This window comes from Buteo buteo, chromosome 23 (genome assembly GCF_964188355.1).
Source record: "Buteo buteo chromosome 23, bButBut1.hap1.1, whole genome shotgun sequence".
Taxonomy (NCBI): Eukaryota; Metazoa; Chordata; class Aves; order Accipitriformes; family Accipitridae; genus Buteo; species Buteo buteo.
In genome coordinates, this window is record NC_134193.1 from 18909077 (window position 1) to 18930614 (window position 21538).

At 53.0% G+C, this 21538-nt stretch overlaps 1 protein-coding gene across 4 annotated transcripts in view; it reads right to left on the minus strand.

The window, feature by feature from the left end:
* RALGDS (ral guanine nucleotide dissociation stimulator) overlaps positions 1-21538 on the minus strand; it is a 62908-nt gene that overhangs the window by 11177 nt on the left and 30193 nt on the right. For 3 of the 4 annotated variants that reach the window (XM_075055618.1, XM_075055617.1, XM_075055616.1), the window contains exon 1: positions 14803-15477. The exons of the other annotated variant lie outside the window; for it this stretch is intronic. In XM_075055618.1, the coding sequence (XP_074911719.1) occupies positions 14803-15018 (216 nt within the window). In that variant the 5' untranslated portion in view covers positions 15019-15477. Of the gene's footprint in view, positions 1-14802; positions 15478-21538 lie in introns of those variants that run through there. 4 annotated transcript variants of the gene reach the window in all.

Sequence of the window (21538 nt, forward strand, 5' to 3'; positions counted from 1 at the left end):
TGGATGCCTCTTGAGCGCGCAAGCCCGCTGCCCAAGGGGCAGTGATAGAGAAGGAGGATCACCTCCAACAGTGCTTCACATCAGCTCTCCCAGGCTCTCTCCCAGCCTTTATCACCCCTTTATCAGCTTTCTGCACCCCAACCTGCAGATCAGCCCTACCCTGCGTATCTTCCAGTTATGCTGACTTTGGGCTGGAGGAAAGCTCTGGGTCCAGCAGGACCAGACCCCTGTACAGTCTAACTCAGAAGACAGATTTGGCTGGGCAGTTGTAAACCCCAGACACAAATACCAAGAAAAAGCAGATGCTTGTTGAGATGCAATTAAATTAATAAAGAAGTCAAATCATATGGGAGGACAAAATGTCCCGGGATCAATCCATGAATCATTAGCAGCTGCTGTGCAACTACAGTGGAAAGTATTGCCGTAACCATGCAGGGGTTTTCACTACGCATTTCATGTCACATGCAGAGGATACACCCAATTTTGATGTGTGTAGAAGCAAATTTCATTTCCTTCCCATATCCAAGACTGTCAGATTCATTCAGTTTTTGTCTTGCTGACTTATGCGATATCCCCCAAAGTTCCCCCTTTGCAAACCACACACGAAGTACGCAGCTTCCCAGCGGTCCTCAGCCAGGCTCATGCCAAGAGCCGGGTGAGCTGCTACACTGGTACATTTTAAAATTTGGCTATTTATATTCTGCGTGAGCTTCCTCTTTCCTACCGCTGCTTCTCCAAGATGCTGATTGTGCATTCTGCACATGTTGGTTAAAAACCAACGAAGCAAAAAGCAGCAGCAGGACGGAGCCAGTGAAGTCCCACTCCAACTCCTGCACCAAATGCACGTTTCTCCCTTTGCAGATGAGGAGATGCAGGGTGGGAGCAGGGCTGGGAGAGACATGAAACCTTGACCTGTGGCTTATGTACGTGCCGGCCCTCAAGAATGCTGCTATCTTGAGTCTGGTACTCACACCAGGATTTCCATCAAGTCAACCAAAGATGAATGTCTTCAAAATGGTTCCTAAAGAGCTCTGACAGACAAGTGCTGGTAAATATTACTGCAACAGCCATTGCTCCCCATTGCCTGCCCTACAAATCTGCTGGAGTTTCTGCCCCTCATAGCAGAAGGGAATGTGAGTCAGGCCTCAACCAGTACAACCGCAGCCCAGCACCCATGTGCAAACCCTCCTTCATTGGTGCTTCAACCTGAATAACTGAGCACCACACCATGGCAGAGATACAGGATAACAGTCCCTTCCACTTACTGCATCGCGTTGGTAGAAGAGATGCATCCAACTGGCCCAGACATCACTTTAAATGGCTGCAAGAAGATTAAGCAAAGCTTTCTGTAAAAGCACTAACTCTGAGCACGTTGATGGTTACGGCATTTACACTTTCCACAAAACTCATACAGAAGGGACTCAGCACCCCAGAAAGTGAGATCCAATGCATTTCAAGATGGACATCAAAAAAAAAAAAAAAAAAATGACACAGAAGATGAACATTTGACCACGATTTCTCCAGCTCAGTGTGCAATCCTGCTCCTCTCCATACAGCAGGAAAAAGGCCTCTTGATGGAGGGGCACAAGGGAAAACCACATGTTTAACTTAGGGGTATCAGACGCCCAATTCTGCAGAGCTGGAGGCTTTTGCAAAAGCAGCCGTAAGTGAACTCTGCAGGAGTTCATCCCCTGAAATATGAAACTGGAGGTCTGTACCAGATGGCTTGCCTGGTTTTAGAGACTGCCGCTTCCAACTGCAGATAGCCCGGGGCTGCGTGAGCAACAAGCTCCCCACCGATAGTTCAAAGCATTGGTGACTACACCGGGGAGGAATTCCTGCTCCGTGCAATAAACTCTTCTGCTCTCTGGTGAATGTTCTAGTACACGGCGTGGTGTCGAACCCCACGTCTTCACATGGAGGTTTAATAACGAGCTCTAAGACACAGCCAAGGTTCACGAGCCTGGAGGAAGGGCTGTGGTGTGAGGGACCCTCGCAGGAGCCAGGCAGAGAGCAGCAGGGAATCTGTCTTCATCTCTTCCCGCCAGCTCGAGGGAGGGGAAAATGCAAAAGCCAAACAGCAAAGCAAAATATTGGCTAGGGATCTGCATTTTGGAAAGTGTTTGAGATCAGTCACAAAGGTGGTTTTAGTAAGACAGGAGCAAAGTACAGGATTAAGTGTGAGCATGACAGCATCCCTGCACGTTACACACAGACAATTAGCCAACAATTACCAGGTCTTAAGAGCTCTGGTCCCACGTGTCCTGGGTTAGCGCGTTGGCCTCCAAAGACACAAAATAATGAACTGTTATTGGAAAAAGGTATTAATTTCAGCACACGTGGAAGAGGCAAAACTGCTTAAAGTGCTTTTACTGATGCTCCGTGGACGACAGCTGGTTTAAAGATCAAGACGTTTGTATTACTCTGTTCCCCTTCAGCTGGGCTACACAAAATGCCTGTCTGTTATACAGACAGGTATAACACAGCACCAACACTATCTTTGCACCGTGATTTCAAAGGGCCCCTGCTACCAGCCACAAGGGAGAAGCAGACGCTAACTCTGCCCATGGGAAGCCGGGAACCTGCGTCTGCTGGGAATTAAGAGTCTTATGGGCTAACGAGACAAGAAAAGGCAGACCTGAGCCTCAGAGGTATCACCAGGAGCTTCTCATTGAAACTCTGTGTTTGCACAAGTTCGAAAGGACTTGATGAAAGACGGTAGAGCCAGAAAGAGAAAGTGGGGGTTTGGTCTTTACAATCCCCAGTCCCTTCTCAGAATAATCTCTTCCCACCAGCAACGGGAAACGGGCCTTTCCAGAAACGAAAGAAACTGGCTCCACCGAGGACCGCGTCCTCCACGGTTGACACAAGCCCCGAGTTAATTTTCGTTTCACTCTCAGGAGCAAATCCCAAACTCATGCAATGAACAGCAGCAACTCTGGGGCCTCTGATGCAAACCGAAGCATATGACATTAGGTAAAAGGAAATAGGAAAAAAGCCACCCCCATCTAGTGAAAGGAAAACAACTGCAGTTCCGTGAACCAAAGAAAAAGACCGCAAAAGCAGAAGTACCCGCTGTCCTACACATCCAAAATAAGCGCACACAGCACAACACCCTTCCTCATGGGGACTTCCAGGCAAAAAGCCCTGCGGTGGATGTTCCCCCACGGCTCCGCCGGTCAGGATTGTCCCGTCCGCTCCTCACACTCATCGGCAGTTTCCTTCCCCTGGCCGCACTCAGGAAGGCTACAGAGACTACCCAAAGCTGGCGAGGAAGCTGCCGAATATCCCCTGTGTTCGGGGAAACGAAAGGTGCCCCGTGCTGGTGCCTGCCTACCCCGGTGACCCACGGCACGTGCTTTGGATGAGCAGCCCCACCGAGGGCCGGAGCACTCTTGCTCCCAAACACAATCCCAGCGATGACCGTGGTTGGCACTGGGGTACAATGGTTCTCTCCGGCCAATGCCAGCCTCGGGCAAGTTGATGTCCCGGTGTCTCCTTTCTCCCCGAGCCGTGTTCCCGTTGCCACCGATGGAGCTGGAGTCCCCCGCCGCAGCCCGGCTGCACCCAGCCCCTGCCCTGGGCACTGCTGCCCGCACAGAAATGTTAGGCAGATGGACACGATTCCTTTGGGTTTTCAACACTCTCCGCCTTCCTTCCTGCCTGCTCAGAGCTGCCTCAAACCAGGACCGGTTCCAACAGCCCATTAAAACATAACGACAAAGGGGGAAACAGGAAAAGAACAGAAAAAGGGCCAGAAGCTAAACTTAAACCTGCTATGAAAAGGGGGTGTTTTTGCCAGGACACCAAGACAGCGGCGACAGCTGAGAGTCTGTTCTCACCCCATCAGCTGCTGGGCTCTGCAGCCAGGCTTTCCTGACACTCTTAGCTCTGTTTTCGCTCTGCTTCAGGTGTTTCAGCATGGAAAGCTGCACCCAGTGCCCACAGGGAACAGCCCCGGGGCCGTGCATCCCCCAGTGCCATGCACTCCCAGGGAGCAGGACGGGGCAGAGGGAGGGGGCACATCACCCTGTATCTGCCTCTTGTGGGGATTTCAGACCTCCTCCTTCGGGGTCTGGGGCTGCCCGAGACTGACGGCAGGTCTGATCCTGTGTCCGTAACCCAGAGGGGTTAGAGACAATATTCAAAGGCAACCTTCTCCACCCTCACAGTTTAGGAAGATGAGAAAGCAGCGGCTGGTGGATCTGTTACAAAGGCATCTTGTGACTCGCATGCAGTGAGTCAGTGGCTGGAGCGAGGATTAGGAGCTCAGCGCTCGGGTCCAGGAACGAGACAGAGCAGATACACAAGATTCCTCCCCCATTTGCTTTTGTTTTGCTTTTAAAGAAAAGTAAGAGCCTTCCCACACATAGAGACTTTTTCGCTCTTTTTATGGTCTGGAAACCAAGAGTCAAAGATCTGCAAAGATGCTCCGTGTCCACTCCATGCCTCCCAGGTCTCCAAGGGGCAGGATCAGTCCCCCTGATGCAGGTGCTGGGGGATCAGACTTGCTAGGAGGACTTCCCAGGGAAAAGCAAACTCCATCTGCAACTGGCTGTGCCAGAGATGCCAGAGATGACTGCTCAACTCCAAACCCTGGGTTTCTTACACCTGGGAGTATAGAAGACCACCAGCACCTCTACCTAGACATTTGCACCCTATGTGAAAACCCTACCAAAGCAGGACTTCCCTCCCGTTTCCTACCAGCGGACGCGCTGGGATGGGCTCCCTTCGCAGGCTACTGAAGGTTAGAAGAAAACTGAGTGCAGCAGGTTTTGCTTCCTCTCTAAGTTGATGGAAAAAAGATCCCGCCGACACAGCAGTTCTAGCTCTTGCTCCACAGTCCTTAGCTTTGTGTTCATGATCACTTCGGCGTGTGTTGCGGCAGCATCCAGGCTCAGCACCAACGCCTACACAGACTCAGGCTTGCATACAAGGGACGCAGCTGGCCTTTGCTTACAGAGCAATTGCTCCGCTACAAACTTGCCAGAGCCCGGAAGGCAATTACTGGAAGCGAAACCAGAACGACATGACTGGTGAAAACTGGTGTATAAAAAATTAATACATATTGCTCTGTAAGGGTAAATAAAGATCAAGTGTCTCATACCAAGCCATTTCAGCTTAGAACAGAAGTCTGTATTTCACCAAGATGGAACAGAGAAATCTGCAAAAAACATAACAGTTCAAAAAGTGATTATGTTTTGTGTGTTTACAGTAGCACCTGTAAGTCACATGCAACATAATAGCTCTATAGTGCCTTGTTCAAATGCGAAGAAAAACGGGTGTCTGTCCCAAAGAGGTTACAGTTCAAGCCTGCCTGACCTAATGTTACTCTGTTGATTCCACGGCTGAAACAGGGCTCTTTTGCACCAAGTGTGTTACTACTGTGGCAGCAAAAACTGCCATATGCGTTTGGAAAGGGATGGTGATTAGGTTGGCTTTTGGAGCTGATATACCTTGAAACCGATTGGTATGGCCCCTCCTGAAATGTCACTTATGTCTTAACACATGTTAACCAGAACACACAGACTTTGTTCGTTGTTGCAACTCCAGGGCAATGCTTGTCCCTTGCGTGTATCAGCATCTGCAAGCTAGTGAGTTCATCTATCCCAAAAGTCAAGTCTCTATATTCTCAGAGACACAAAGCCTTGAATAAATATTCTCCTGCTCTCAGCTCGTAGGCCACGTGCCAGCCCGGACAGCCAAAAAATTAATGTTAAGGAAACATCAGTGGCTCTAAAACCAGCTGCTTTTGTCAAACCTCCCCCTCGCCCCCAGCATGTACCTGACCTGCAGGAACGAAGCTCACACCTGGGCACGTACCTGCGGCATGAGCAAGGCATGTGGGAGACGCAGAAAGGGCAACGCGATGATGATGGCTCCAGCGACTGCCAGGCATAAAACATCAGCCCAGACCCAGGAGGCGGCTTTCAGCCGCTCGTGCCATGCTGAACCATCCCACCGGCCCCATGCCAATATTCCCGGGGAGTTTCGCCACGCGCCTTTCCCGAGCAGCCTGGATAAGCTGTAAATGGCTGCCTATGCAGCAACCCACCTGCTGTAACTTGCAGAGGGGGAAAAAGAAAGCAGAGAGTCCTAGCTTTCAGTGATTTTGAAGGTGCCTAGATTGGGGTGGACAAATTGGAGGCTGTCCAAAAGCCACGGCCCTGTCTGGCTGCAGTCTGGCTTACAGTAACTGTGCCGTCGCCCTTTGTTTCAATTTGAACAAGGTTAATTTCAGTTTAGCTCAGACACATCCTTAACTTAGATAAGCTGAACCAAAATAAACCCTCGTGAAAGAAATGCGTCCACCCATGTGTTTACACTGCCTTACGTCAACCTACCTTCCCTCCCTTAAAGCTGGTGCGATTGAAACACGGGCAAAGCCAACGAGCCCAGACCTCTCGGGCCCCCCTCCCCAAAATCCCATTGCCCCAGCCTGTGCAGAGGAGGATGCCTGGGGGGCTCCGGATGCCCCCAGCCCACCCTGACCCCGGAGCAGGGCAGGCTCAGGCGCTCTCCCAGCCCGGTTCAATGCCACCACTGTGCTCCCCGGGGCCGGAGAGGGGCTCGCGGTGCCGGTGGCACAGGAATGGCCTCGCCGGATGGCTCGCTCTTTGTGTGCGTGTCTGCATCAGGGTGACACAGTAAACAGCTGAAGCAGAGAAAATGCAGGAACAATCCAGTGCGGGGAGGCAGCGAGGGGCTGCCCGTGAAAGGATGGGAGGAATAAATACGAGCCTTTGTTCTCCGGCCGTGCCCCTCGCGCCCGACTCCCACCCGGCCGGGATGACGTAGGATGCCTCCGTTTGCTGCCGGCGTGCCTCCCGGGACGCCCTGCACAGAGGTCCGGGCTGAGTCCCTCTCGTCCCAGCCTCCTCCTGACACCCGCAGCCCCAGCGTGTCCCACCGCATCCCAGCTGCAGGTCTCAAGCCATCCCCTTCACTCCAGGCTGGGAGAGATCCTCCTCTTGGATAGTCTCCCCTCGACTTGTTCCCCTCCCTGGGGCGCCTGTGGGAAGCTGGAAGGGAGGAGAGAGCAAGCGCTTTTGCTTTGTAATCAAGAAAATCTCACCTCCGGAGCATTACTTAAATAGGTGTCAACGAGGCAGTAGGTGCTATATAAGCAGGTACAGGGGCAGGAATCAACAAGCTGACACCTGGGATGGCCTGCAATCAGGATGCTCAAGTCAACTGAGTCTGATTTCCATAGCTGAAGCAATTGAGAGCTTAAGTTTAATTGGCACCTTTGGGGAGAAAACAACCGAAAAACAAAAATATTTAAAAAAATCCATCCATCTTCAAGCGCCTGAACATGCACACCAGGAGCCCAAGCAGTGAGGTTTGGACCCGGGCCCTGCCCCGAGAGCTGGGTGTGCCGGATCCTGCGCATCCAAAGGGTGGAAAGCAGCTGCGGTACGAGGAACGTGGGTATCCAGGCAGGGCATGGGCAGCCGGGGTGGTGGGATGAATTCCCTCCCCGCACCTTCAGCCCTGCCCTTCTAGGTGCAGGTTCTGCCGTGGACCACGTCCAAGCATCAGCCAGAATGGGACCTGCAGGCAACCGACCCTCCACCAGGCGTTAGCCAAACCCGGGGGGTGGCAGGGAGCGAGCAGGCAGCTTCACGCTGCATTGCTCCACTTTCCCACCTACCCTGATTCAGCACAGACTTTTGGGACTATGTTTTCTCCCACCGCTTAAGACACAGCCCTTTTCCAGCGATGGCTGATGACGAAGTATCAGCATCTGCAGCAGCACACCTGCGTCTGCTCGGGGACACCGGGCATCGGGATTTCAACCCGGTGCTGGGTCACCACAGGCATTTGCAGGCAAGCGTTCCCTCACGTTCCGTCTGTTTTTTTCATGGCAGGTAAAACACCACACAAGTAAGCCTGTTCCTCCTGGCCACAGCGCTTTGGTGAGCCAGTACAGGCACGCTCCCACCCCGACTCGTCTGTTCCTGCCACCCTGCCCTGTTCGTTCCCTGGGATTACCAGCTGCAGGTGAGCATCCCTGCAGCTCGCCCTCCCATTTAAAATGATTTTGAGGGGACAAACCCTGGGATACCCAAAAAGCTGATGTGCACAACAACCATGGGGCAGCATCAGTGCGAACAGGGCAGAGGTGCCCACCTTCCTTCCCCGGCTCCTTTCCTTTGACGTTGCCTGGACTAAGACAGATCAAGGCTCAAACAGCCCCATCCTCCCAGAGCTGAGTTTTACTAAGGAACACACTGAAATCCATAGGAATGAGGACTGGGAGAGATGGAGTTGGTGGTATACCTCCCCAACACCCGCCAGAAGCACCTCGGGGAATAAGTGTTTGTTATGACAGTGGCGTAAGCCATAGCTACGCTCTGAGTCACCCCCAGCACGCTGCGAGGGAGGGACCAGCCGGGCCTGTCTTAATGCCAGTTCTCACTGTCGCAACCGGGACTGAATCTAGTAAACCACGTTGTCTAGAAACCCAGTAATCACAGTGCTGGTCACCAGCAATAGGCACCGCTGCCGTATTGCTCAGCATAGGGATCCGGCCAAGGGGTCCTGACCAGCAGAACTGCAGCTGGGACCAAATATCCATTAAAAAAATATAATCAAAGGAAACAAATAGCAACATTTGGAGAAAAGCTGGGCTGCTTTAAGTTGATAAACCAAACCAAGCATTAGCCTTGCTCTGAAAAGTTTGCAGCGATCGTTGGGGTCGTAGCACGGGAGGAATGGGGGTGACACCACCAGCCCCAGTTCACACCCCCCGCCACGTCCTCCAGCTCACCGGCTCTGCTGCTGCTCCACTGCACGGAGCCAGACCTCACCCGCAGCAGGCCACCGGCTGAGCCTTTTAGGGAAGTGTCTTTGAACTAAATCCCTGGGGTTTTGGCCTAAACTGGAAGGTGAGGTCCTGAAAGTCCCCACCACATGAAGGTGGGCGCTTCAGCATCCTTGTTCGCTTCCCACAGCTGAGTTTTCACCCTGCCAGTCTTGGGCAACATGCTTCACTTTGCCCCGCTTGGCTAAACAATGGTTTCCTGAAGTTAGTTCCAACTCTAAGAGGCAAACCCAAACCAAACACATAATTTCAGAAATGAAAACGCCGTCTGAGCGGGGAGCCGAGGGCAGGCTCTCAGCTTGCGAATCTCCATGGTGACCCAACCACTGCAAAGAGCAGGGAAAGGTTGCGTGGTTTTGCTCCATCACATGAAAAGAAGTTCTGGTAAGATGGGTAGCGAGCCCTTTGAAAAGCAGGTTTCCACACAGGCCCTCAGCTCAGCTGCTGTTTGTTAAAGTGTGGTTAGCAGAAAGAAAAGCCGCTCTAAAAATAATGCCTCAGCATTCCAGATGAAGTTGCCTCCGATGAGTTTCCTCCTCAATCTGCTCTGTTTGCAAGTTAAAACAACTTCTTTTTCCTCCCCTGTCAGCTCCGAGAACTCGGCTGGTGCCTGGCAGCTGGAGTCATCTCCGTCCTGCCTCCACCGACACCGGGGCTCGCCAGGCGGCTGTGCCCATCAGCCCCACGGCACAGGCACCCAGCACCCCACGTGCGGAGCAGGAAGATGCCCTTTCCCATCCCAGTGTGTTTCTGACAGCAGGGCTCATCGAAATACCAACTGTGTGATGAAAACAAACTCACTGGTGTCAAGCTATGCAAGTGAAACGGGCTACGCATGTGCCTCTGCGTGTGCTTAATCTCCACTGACATTTCACTGTCACATAACTACTGACCCTCAGGTATGTTAAAGAGAAACTCTTGGCAGTTATCTAATGTAAAAGCGCTGCCCTATAAGAACCTGTACCAACGCAGCCCCAGGAATGCAACCAAAAACTTTAGAGATTATTTGCATAACATCATAAAAACAAACCAAACAAAATCAGGTGGAGAGGAACAGAGGTTTTAGGTGCTGCGGAGTTGCCACTTCACTGCACCGAACACCAGTGTTTGCTCACTGCAGCCCACACAGAGATTTAAGGAAAGGACTTTCCTGTCGCCTCTGGGAGAGCTGCTCCCAGGTGTTAAGAGAACAAAAGGCCCATCCACAAAATCCCTTCTGCAAACACCAGATTACACATGAGCAAAGCTACTCCTGCGCCAGCCCGCGGCACACGCTCAGAGCAGACTTGCCGTGCAGCACCCTCGCACCTCTGTCCCTGCTCCCATCCCCTCCCCGCGTCTCCATACGGATGGTCAACCTGCGAGGCAGAGCCAGGAGGGCTGGGGGCTGCTGTGATGTACGGGTGAGCCCCCACTCGGGGACAGGAACGAGACAAACTGACAACTGAAGTAGCCAAAAGAGCTCAATTCTTCCCCTGCTGCCAGTTTTCCCAGGCAGGCACGCTCCAGCCAGAGGCTGTGATACAGTTTCAGTGCGATGCTTAACATCCCTCCTCGTAAGACCCCTCACGCCAGCCTCACCTTTCAACCTACAGATGCTTCTCGCTGCAGAATGAAGATCCCACAGACCCCCACAGCGAACATCACACGTTTTGGACAGGCCATGGATGCTGCCATTGGGTCTAACCCAGCACCAGGCAAGGGATAAACTATTTAATCTATGAGCCCTACAACTCAACTCTTTCTCCCCAAGGCCCAAGTGATGCTTTGAATCCTGCCCCCCCCCCTCATCCAGACCCCACAGGTACCATCTCACCAAAGCAACGCAAAAACTCTGACCCACCACGAGCTGCACTGGAGCCCCCCGGGCCCCCCGCCAGCAGCTCGGCCAGCTTTGTATCCAAATCCTGCTCCTTAGCAACGACATTTTTTCCCCCTCTTGCCGAGTCTGTGGGAGATGAAGAAATATTTGAGAACTGAAACAGCCCTGCTGCAAGTATATGTTTAAATAAAAGGAACACGTCCACTTGAAAGCCAGTCACTAGGCAGCTCTGGAGATAACGGTGTTACAGAAAGTACAAGCGGGGGATGCCCATCCTTTAAATGTGGTCTAGAGTGACCTAAATAAGCTCTCTGCTTCTTCAATTACACGTCCCTCGGGGGACAGAGCGGCTGGCAATTAGAGAGCTGGGAAGGGTGATGGAGGAGTCAGTAGTGGTGAAGCCCTTCCTATGGCTGGACCAACTCAGGTGTCCCTCAAACCAGGCCATGCTCTGGTCCTGGTTGTGGGGTGGTCACAGCCAACCCCCCAGCTCTGGAACAGCGGTGCCGGCTGAGTGGGACCCATCCCTGCAGGCACAGCCGGCGCGATGCTCTTTTTGCTTATCGCACCCCAAATCCAAGCACAGGGAAGCGTGGAAATCCTCCGAGACTGCATTTAGTTGCCCCTGCCCGGTAATCCTACCCCGACAGCTAGAAAATAGATGGCCACAGCGGAGCAATAGTGTGATCTGGGGGGTCCTGAAGCACCCTGAGGTGCAGCACGGGACCTCCTGCCTCTCCCATTGCAGGGAGCCCCAGGAGCCAAGTCGAAGCACGGCGTGGCCTCAGGGCAAGGGGTTGCCCATCCAGCCTGTGGATAAACAAAGATTTCAGTTTCCAGGGCTGCCAGTCTGGTATTAAATCCACTAAAACCTCAGCAAGATCCCAGTACTGGAGGGTTTCCCCACCCCTATGGAAACATGGCACAGCAGCCTCCAAGTAACATGATCCTTAAACACATTTAGAAACCTCTCTCCAACTTCTCTTTAACCATATCAAATAATAACAAGAAGATCCTTTCCACCTCTGTTATTCCCACCCTGCAGCAGCCACCAACAATCAGCATCTCAGCCTGCTCCCAGCCCCACCGCTGGCTCCAAACCTTTCTGGAAGGGAGCCAGAAGGTACGTCCCCATCCAAGAAATACCAACAGATGATGTTCATCTGGCAAATTGCAAGGGGCGTATCAGGTTGTGCCTGGGGGAGGAGAACAGGCTGGGAGAAAAGGATCTTCTTCCAAAGGCACCATAGGAAGCTAGAAGAAAATGGCTTTTAAGAGCTATCTTTGCCCCTCCCTCGCCTCCTTCCCAGCTGTAAAGAACAAACACTGACCTCCAAGGCATCTGGGCTGAGCAATTCAAGTTTTCGAGGATGGTTTAGCAACTGAAAATCTCCTAATTGTTCAGAAAACAAAAAGAGCCGGAATAGCAAGGACACAAGCTTTTTTCTATGTGTCAGCCCAGCCACTTGTCTAGAGGTTCGGCAATGTCAGCTTCATGAAAGTTTCAGTCTGTGTCATCTGCAGGGGCACTTACAGCACACTTGTACAGCAAGGACAAGAAGGAGGACCACCAAATTCACTTTGCGGCTGCCACTGGACAGGAAAGATTGACACTCGCTGCTGATTTGGGACCGATTGGAACTGGAGAAGTCAAAGCAAAAGGTCTGCAAAGCTGCTCTGTCGATCCCTCACTTAAGACAGTTTAATTTTTCCATTCCCTGTGGTTAAAATCACGGCAAGAACACTTGGCAACACGTGGCCATGAAACCTCGAGTAGGGCCTCAAAGCGATGGCTCGGTGATCGATACCGTTGCTGTGGGATACAGGCAAAGGTCTGCCCTGCTGACATCCTCGGGGGCTCGGCTGAGGAGCAGAACACAAGATCTGCCTTCCCTGCAACCTGCCCAGCAGCTTTCCAGGGATCCTCTATTCCCTGTGGGACCAGACCATCCACCCCATAAGCTGGCACAGCTCCATCAAAACCAGCTCTGTCCCAGCGCAGGGAACATGCTGAGCCCGGGAAGCACAGCTCCCTTTGGCAGAGACAGCAGCCCCAGGCTCCCACCGCGGACCCAGCGCTGCAAGGGTATCAATGGGGCTTAGCAAAACACTAATGGTCTCCAGGGGTTTTCTTATTCAAATAATCTGCCTTCTCCTCCTAGCACGCATCTTGCAGAGATACTCTACCTGAGGATCATAACCACACCAGGCTGCTGCCGGAGCAGTTGGCGCAACACTGACGCTTTTTTTTTTTCCTTTTCCCAGTTGTGCACCGCAACACCGGCAAGTGCAACCCATCCAGCAGGGCTTAGCGAGCAACGTGGAGGCCCTCGCATGGGAATACACTAGACGTTAGTGGCTCTTTGATCATCTCAAAGCTGCTTGGGAGGCAGCGGGTCACCATACACCACTCTGGGTGGGATGCACCTTTTCTTGCCATCGCTTGCCAATAGATGGTACAGAGAAAGGAGAAATTTATCTGCAAGTTGTTCAGAGCTAGGAGGAAAGCCCAAGCAACCAGATACCGGCGACTGTGCTCTGACCATTACGCAGCACGGACCCACGTACAGCCCAGAGCAGAAATCTGGGCAAAAACGATTTCAGAGGAGGTCTGGCGGGCAGTCGACTCTCTCCGCTGTGCTCAGGTGAGCGGGGACCATGCAAGGCCACCCTCAGCCCCAGCGACTTAATGCCTTTACAGCCTCCATCACCCAAGATGCTGCCAAACCCTCTCCTAAGCTCCGGAGCCTCCTCCGGCCGGGGTGCACGGAGGCTCGTACGTGCCAGGCAGCCTCTCCCCTGGGGTAAGAGCAGCACGCTGCATCACCCCCTCTTTTCCTCCCCACTCCTCTTGGTCTCCCTGCCAAAAGCGTGGCCCCTCGGCCTCCCGGAGCGCGGCGGGCCAGAGAGGCTGGACTTCCTGCCAGGCATAACATGAACCAGATGATGTACTCCAAACAATGTCAGTACGCCCACCCCCAGGAGAGAGAAGCAGGGAGGGGAAAGGGGGGAAAATAAGCTGGATGGAGCTTTCATGAACTCTCGGCAGAGCTGATGAGCCCCTGCCACCAGGCCAGAGGTGAACCAATACAGCCCGAGCTTGAGATAATCCCTTCCCGTCCGTGGCTGACCAAGACTTTCCATCGCAGGTTATGGGGTAGATCATTTAGCGCTGGGAGAAGCGGCCATCGCCCCCTGAAACTCTGGCTGCCCTCCCCGGATATCTGCACAGTAACTCAAAAGGTTTTAGTGGTGATTCCCCTGCTCCGCAGCCCCCCTCCAGCGGGAAGCATCCAGAGCCAGAGCAGAGAAGCACATCTGCAGCTGGCTCTAAATCTCAGCAGAGCCAGACTTGCTGACCCTTGCTGATATTAACCCCTGCACCACCAGTCCGCAGGGCTCGGGCCCTGCCGTGAGAGGACCACCTCTGAACGCCAAAACCTTCCTCCAGCTGAGCTTCTCTTAACGCACCGTTTGCTCACAATCAATGACATTCCTGGCACGCCGAAGATGATCATCCATTACTAAGAAAAAAGGCAAAGCTCTGACTCAGATTATTTTGGGTGCCTCCACATGCCACTGCCATCAACAAACCACTCGGGCTGAGACTTTCAGGGGACCGGTCTGACTCTGAACCGCCCGAGGTCGAACCCAAAGAAGCACAAATATTTTGCATCCTCCAGCAAAGTACTCCCGATGCCCGTAACCTTCCCAGAGGACGCTTTTGCGGTTTGGACAAGCCTAAAGCCTTTACAAGCAGCTTAGATCCGAGCAGACTCCTGCCTCCAACAGCCAGAGTCTCAAATAAAATATTAAAAGCCCTGGGTTTTAGCAACGTGCCTCTTCCCTGGTTGTCTTGAGGGAGAGCGTCTCTTTGGTTTCTCGCAGTAGAGAAGCCGGCCTGCCAGTCAATGGCATGGGGACACACAGCAAAAAAACCACTGAGCAGGGGCACCTATTTATTAAATAAAATGAAACAGCACCATGTCTAACAGACTGCCCACAGCCATCCCCTTCCTGAACACCGGGCTGGCTTTCGCCAGCCTGCCAGCGAGCGCAGAGAACCCCAAAGTAGAGAAGTGCTGACCCCCCCCCCCCCAAAAAAAAAAAAAAAACCTCACGGCAGCAGTGGCACCCCCATGCCCACACTCACCTCCAGCGGCGGCAGGTCGGGGTCGAGCTGGGTGAAGCTGTGCAGCACCACGGGGCTGTTCTCCCCGGCCACCTCCAGCCTCACCCCCCCCCAAAGGCTCCGCGCCCGCCGGCAGCCTTCGAACATCCTCTCGGAGGAGGAGGAAGAGGAGGAAGAAGAAGAAGAAGGGGGAGCCGCGGCGGCATGGTGCGGCGGGACTCGCCGGCGGCTCACCATGGGCACGGCCGCCGCATCCCCGGCCCCGCGCTCCGCCGCCGGCCCCGCCAGCGCCCCCGGGATGCCCGGGGAGACGAGGGGGGGGACGACAACGAGACGCCCAGGCAGGGAGATGGATGCCGTGGGGGGGGGGGTGGTGCCGGAGCTGCGGTGGTGCAGGGAGAGGAGGAACGGGCAGGGGTCGGAGCGGCCCCGGAGGAGCGGCGGGAGCTCCCGCAGCAGCGGGGTAAGCGCCGGGAACCCGCAACCGCCCCCCCCCCCCCGCCCCGAGGAGCCTGATGTCACCGCGGGGCCGGGACGGAGCCGGCGAGGCTGCAAAACCAGGCACTGGATTTCCTCTCGCAGCCTCCGCCCGCCCGGGGGCCTGGCTCGGCTCGGCACGGCCCCCGCAAGAAGGAGGCGGGCGGTTACGGCACGGTGGGAGGCGGCCGAGCTGTGAAAAAGCCCCGAAGCTCCCAAAAAAGGAGAGGCGGGAGGATGCGGGTGGTGGAGACCCGCAGCTGCCCGGAGGAGTAGAGGTTGGGGAAGGGGGAACGGGTTGGAGGGGTTTTAAGGAGAAGGGGTGGGGGCGGGGGGAGCAAAGCTGTGCAGGCGACAGCAGCTCTGGAAGAGCATCCCTGTATCACCAGGGGTTCCTACAGCACCTCGGTCTGGGGTTCACCCGCCACCACCAGAAGAAAAAGTATTAAATTCAAGTGCGTGAATATTGTTCCTACAGCACCTCGGTCTGGGGTTCACCCGCCACCACCCAAAGAAAAAAAGTATTAAATTCAAGTGCGTGAATATTGACAGCATGTGTTTTCGTCCGAACAAACAAGTTTTATCTCATCACATGAGCTCAGCCCCCCCCCGCCAACAGTGCTGTGTGTGTTCAGAGCACTGCCCAGCCCTTCGCTCTCCACAGCTGGACTTTATGGGGTGACACGGTCACCGTGGGGACGGCAGGCAGCATCCCTGGGGAGATGAAGGGATGTGACTGAGGCCCCGCTGCGAGTCAGTGGCAGGAGCGAGGTCTGACCCCTTCCCCATGCCAGGACCCCGATGCGCATGCAGAAGTGGTGCAAGCAGGGACCAGGGCACCTGCATTCAGCCCAGCAAGGACTCTGGGAAAGAGAAATGGGCCCGGGGGACAGCGGGGCTAGAGATCCCACTTTAAAGAGACCCCGAGCCTCCAACACGAGGCTGAAACCCTGCAACGTAATTTTGTTTTCCGAAGCAAAGATAGAAACGGGCAAAACTCTTTGTCATTCATCATCCCCCCCTGCGCTGAGCACAGCGTGCTCTCACCCTCCCCGGCTCTTCCCCTTCCCTTCTCACATGCTGCTGATAAACTGTATCACAGGGTCTGGGCAGTTGCTGCTGACAACACCAAAACCCAGACTTTTACGCCTGGGCTCCCTGCGCAGCTGAAATAACATCAGCCTCCCAGGACCTTCCAGCCCTGCGGCTTTATTTCCAGTGAGAACATGGAGCTGAGGCTCACACGTCCAGCTCTGCCACGGGCACCAGTAGCTCCTGCCCGGGCAGGAAAGGATTAACGAAGCTGCCAGGGATGCCATACGCTCCAAACTTGAAAGTTCACCAGGCAGGAGGATGAGCGAGGACAATGTGGGCTATTGTCCTGCTTATCTACAGCCGGAGAGGGTCAAGGGGACTTCCCCAGGACACCCTGAGAAAAGGGACCCAGCCCTGCGCCAGGGCCTTGCACTGCCCAAGGCAGCCCCGCACCTTCGGGATGCTGTCTTGGGGACGATGTGGATTTTAACCCTGCCCGGGCACAGAGATGCTCGCCCAGGTCACCCCACGGTGCTGGTCAGGTCACCAGAGCTTTCTCTGCTGCAGAAAGGATGTGACGACGCTCGGCACAGAGGTGTCCTTAGACCCACTGGCACATCATGCGGAAACCGTGTGATACTGCAAGATGTGCTACGAAATGAGATCGGTGGTGTGCATCATTTCACTCGGTACGTACAGAAATCGGAGGCAGAGCCCGGTTCTCTAGCAGAAAGCAGTGTTGCCTCTCTGGGCTGCAGGGTGTTTGGGAGGAAGACTGCTTTTCTTCAGTGTTTATCTCTTACGGCAGCGTAATCATGGCCCACCACTGGAATTGCTTGGTACTGCTTGAGTGCACGTAATAAATAACGGCACTACCCATTTTCAGTTGGCAAAACCCTTCAGCTTCATCTGACCTCTATGGAAAGATGCAGCTCTGTTTGATGGGCAATTTTCATCGGTCCCTTGGTTGACCACTAAAGATGGTTTCAGGGGAGAAACACTTCTGATAATGGATAATAAATAATATAAGGCAGGAAGGCAACTGCGAGGGTTTAAAAATAGCAAACCAGTTTCCTCTCTCCTCTCCTGGGAACTTTCTGGGTCTGAAAAGCAAAACACTCAAAGCAGGGTCAGGAGCCCAAGTTCAGGATGTTTGCTCAGCGTAGCTAACCCCAAACACTCAGCCGTCAGGGGCCAGGCTCTTGAAAATCATGAGATTCAAAACAAATAACTTTTCAGAGCTTCTTATTTGCCTCTAAGCATAGAGCCGAACAGAAATACGCAGGATCACATCCTCAGGTTTCTTACCTACACCCTTGGAGGTCTAGCAATTGTTGAAAAATGCAATTAATTTATATACACGTGACTCCAGGAGCAGGGAATTTAAGAAAACGTGACTCGTTAAAAAAAATATATATATCATTTTACACTTGGCAAACTCAGCAAAAGCTTTTCACAACACACTAAGCATTTTGCATTGACGTCAGCTGTATATGTCCCATCGACTTCAGCAGGCACAGGAGCAAAGACGGGCACAGGAACCGTGTGCTGTGGGAAATCCCTTACTTAGTTTCTTTCCACCATTCTGCAATCAGCACTTGGCTGAATAAATGCAAACCAATATAGCCAACACCAGAGCACCCACAGATCACAAATCTATGCTCCTCTCCCGCAGTCTCCAGCCTGCAGGCTTCCCTGCACGGTAAATATCGCGGAACGGGTAACACAGAGGGGCTTCTGCAAACTCTAAGCCAGTTTCCTGGTTCAGCTCAATCCATTTGGGTCAGGACCTGCAGATTCAGACCTTAGTTTGTTGCTTAATAACCAGGCTCAGCACAGACCCCGAGCCATCTCTCCCCGGCATGTACAAGCTTGTACACAGCCTTCGAGCATCCCCCTCAGCTCCATCCTCCAGCCCTCCCAGCAACTGCCCTCCTTCGCTTTCATCTCACTGCTCCACTTCCAAGCAGGGCTTTCCAGCGTATTTCCTACAGGACAAAACTCGTGGTGACCCAGTTCCCGTGCTCGATACTGCTGGTTTTTTTTTTCTTTCCATCAGGCCACGGGCTGAGTGAGTGAGGCTGCCCACCCCAAAGCATCGCTCAGAAATGCTTTGACAGGGGTTGCTGCCTCCTGCATGGCATCGGGCTGCCTGCAAACACCCCCAATGCTCCTGCCACCACCCCAAGGGCACACGCCAGTACCGCCTCGCAAAACCCATATTTTCTTTGAGCCTCAGTGAACCTACAGCAGGACAGATGCCAGAGCAGAGAACCAAAAAAAGCTGATCTCAGCCCTGATCACAGAAGCAAGAATCAGCCCCAGCCACCTCTCGAGCATCGCACACCACCAGCTTTCGCTGTTCCGACAAGAGAGTGAACTGGGACACAAATCAGCAGCCTCCGATGGGAACCGGGCTGTTTTATGTGGGAGTTGCAACATTATCCGGCCTCTGTCCCAGGCTCTGGCACCAAATCACAAGGCGCGTCGAGTAAATCCCTGCAGTGGTCTGTGTCAGGCCGCTCGCTATAAAATGGAGACGATAACACTTCCTTCTATTGTAGGGGCCGGGGAAGCCCTTCTCATTGCTGTTTGTAAGGCATTTTGGAGGAAAAGCGCTACCGATAGAAAAGAATTGTTAACTAAAAGTCAAGCTGTTTGTTACACTTGCACTGAGTCCTAAATCAAAACTTTTGGGACATTCAGATTTTAATTTGAAACACTTTCCTTTCCACTGCCCAGGCTCAGCTAGAAGAATGGTTTATAAGAAATAATAATAATAAACTAGTACTATCTCTTCTACTTCAGGATGAGGGGAAAAAACCTCCAAGATTGTGCAAGAAGGGAAAACTACGTCCCCGCTCTGTTCAGTAGTGTCTGTATACAGATGTTAATTAGAGCGGTTGCTTCCAAAATTTAGGGACCAACAGATCACAGCCAGCCCTCAGTCCCTCGCAGATCCAATTCTCACTTGCAAACATGATCAATGCCTCTATTTAACTAGATTTTAGGGGTAAGCCACGCATTGCCATGGCTTACAGCAAGCGTGGGTTTTAGGAAATTCTCCACTGAGTATTTCAGATGCAGGGCAGTTGGATCACTCGCTTTGCCTCCAGGTTTTGGGCATTTCTCAGGGCTGTTTCCCTGGCCGATCAGGCACTACGAACTCTTTGTGCTAGCAGGGAGGAAGGCTGATTCAGGCTCTCCTGCACTTTGTGGCCCTTCTGCCAGTGGCACCTGTTCTCCAGCTGCATCACCCTCTCCTCCCCACGGCCCCCCATGGGCAGCTATTAAGCGCAGGGTTCGTTCAGGAACGCAGCTCTCCTCCAGCCTCTCTGAAGCACGCCAAACCTCTAAACGCAGCAAGGCGAGCTCCTCATTATTGTCAGTTCCTAGCAGAGGAAGCACACCAAATCCCCAGGCAATTAGGATCTAAAACTCTCCATCCAGCTATTCTGTGTTTCATTTCCTGCAGCCCCTGCGCACAGCTGGGCTACAGCATCTCCTGCGGAGACTGCAGACTCCTGAAGCTCAGCAATGTCGACGCAATTATGCCACAGGCCTTGGAGACTCAAGAGCTTGCAGGAATATTTCTCCTCGATCCTACTTCTTATGCCATCCACTTGGCTGTAGTATTTGAGCATCTTCCATTAGGGCAGCAAGTGACAACACAAACCTCTGTTTTTCAAGCTTGCTGACCTCTAGAAACTCAGCAGAACAAGGCCAACATGGGTGTGGGGAGGAATCAAGCCACTTTCTAAGAAACAAGTGACCACAGCACGCTTTGTGCGAGCATCTCTGGGGAGAGGTGCCTTGACTCCTTCGCAGCAAAGTGCTGCACAGCCATTTACAGTGAAAAGAAAATACTCAGAAAAATAAGAGGCAAAACATAACTACTAACATTAAAACATGCCCAGAAAGCCAAAGACAACAGGGTCCATCTTGTGAAAAGCACCAAGAGACCTTACAGCATTTTGCAGGGCACTGGCAGCAGGGGGATGCAAGAAAACTAGCACAAAAGCTCACCCAGAGTTCGCTGTTTCGAGAGAATCACAAAATACCCAGCGAGTTTTGTTACGGGCCATCCCCACACTGAAAGGGAGTTGCAGCTGCAACTCTGGGTTGCAGCGTTTTCCTTTTCCATGTGCTTCTCCGCTGCCGTCCGTGGTGCTCCCCTGAGTGCAGAGTTCAGCAGGCATTAAGCTGCTGAAGCCTGACATGCTGCAGACACGCCAGAGCTCCTCTGGTAAAGACTATTATTTCTTGAGCTGTTTGTCTTTAAAGGCAGCTTTTATCTCCCTATCACCTTTCTGCCAGAATGTTTCAGTCAGCTCTTTTAACAAATACCACCTAAGGTGCCTGTAACCAAAAGAAAAACAGGAAAAACATTTTTCTGTGTTGCTTAGCGATCAGCGTACAACGAGTTCAAGCTTCCCAGGTGCTCAGAGTTATTCTAATTTCCACCTTTGCTTGCATGGGTCCTCTGTATAACAGTCAGGAAAAGAAATATCACGGGTAGAAAAGAGGAGAAAGGTTATGAAGCCACAAAAATTGGCAGGGAAAGATGGGAATGGGTGTAGCCCCTGAAGACAGGGGAAACTCCTCTCTGAAATCAAACCAGCCCTTCTCATCTACCAGAAAAATAAAATGACATAGTGAGATTTCATTATATATTGGAAACACGTATCTGATCGCTGATGGTGGGCAAGGTCCAGCGGCAGCAGTTTCATTGACAAAGCACCCCGAGCCTTGCAGGGTCCCCCAACAAGTCCCCCAACAGCTGGAGTCACCTTCCCACAGCCAGCGCAGCACCCCAAGCCCCTCGCTTCCCGGAGGGCACCCCGAGTGCTGCCGGCCCCTGCCCTGCCTCGCTCAGACAAGGAGCGACCAGGGGCTACGCAGATGCACAAAGCAAAGCTAATCTGCCTCCCAGCTGCATTGCTTCCCAAAAGAAACTCAACCTATCAAGGAATTTACTGGCCATAACTTATTCCCCTCGCTACAACCTTTGGCGAGGGACGTTACGTGCTGGATTTTCTGCACACGCGGCTGTTCCTCCCTCCAGCACCTTTGTACCGTGCTACTGGGGCCAGACTGGGAGCAATAGTTCAGTTCAAAAGACTGCTCTGTTGAATATGCAAAATATGTACTGTAACAACCAGCTGGTGACTGACTATGAAACAGAGAGCAGCATCACCCGCTGTTAGGGCTTTGGCACGCTTGTGTCTGCTCGTGTAGGGCTGAG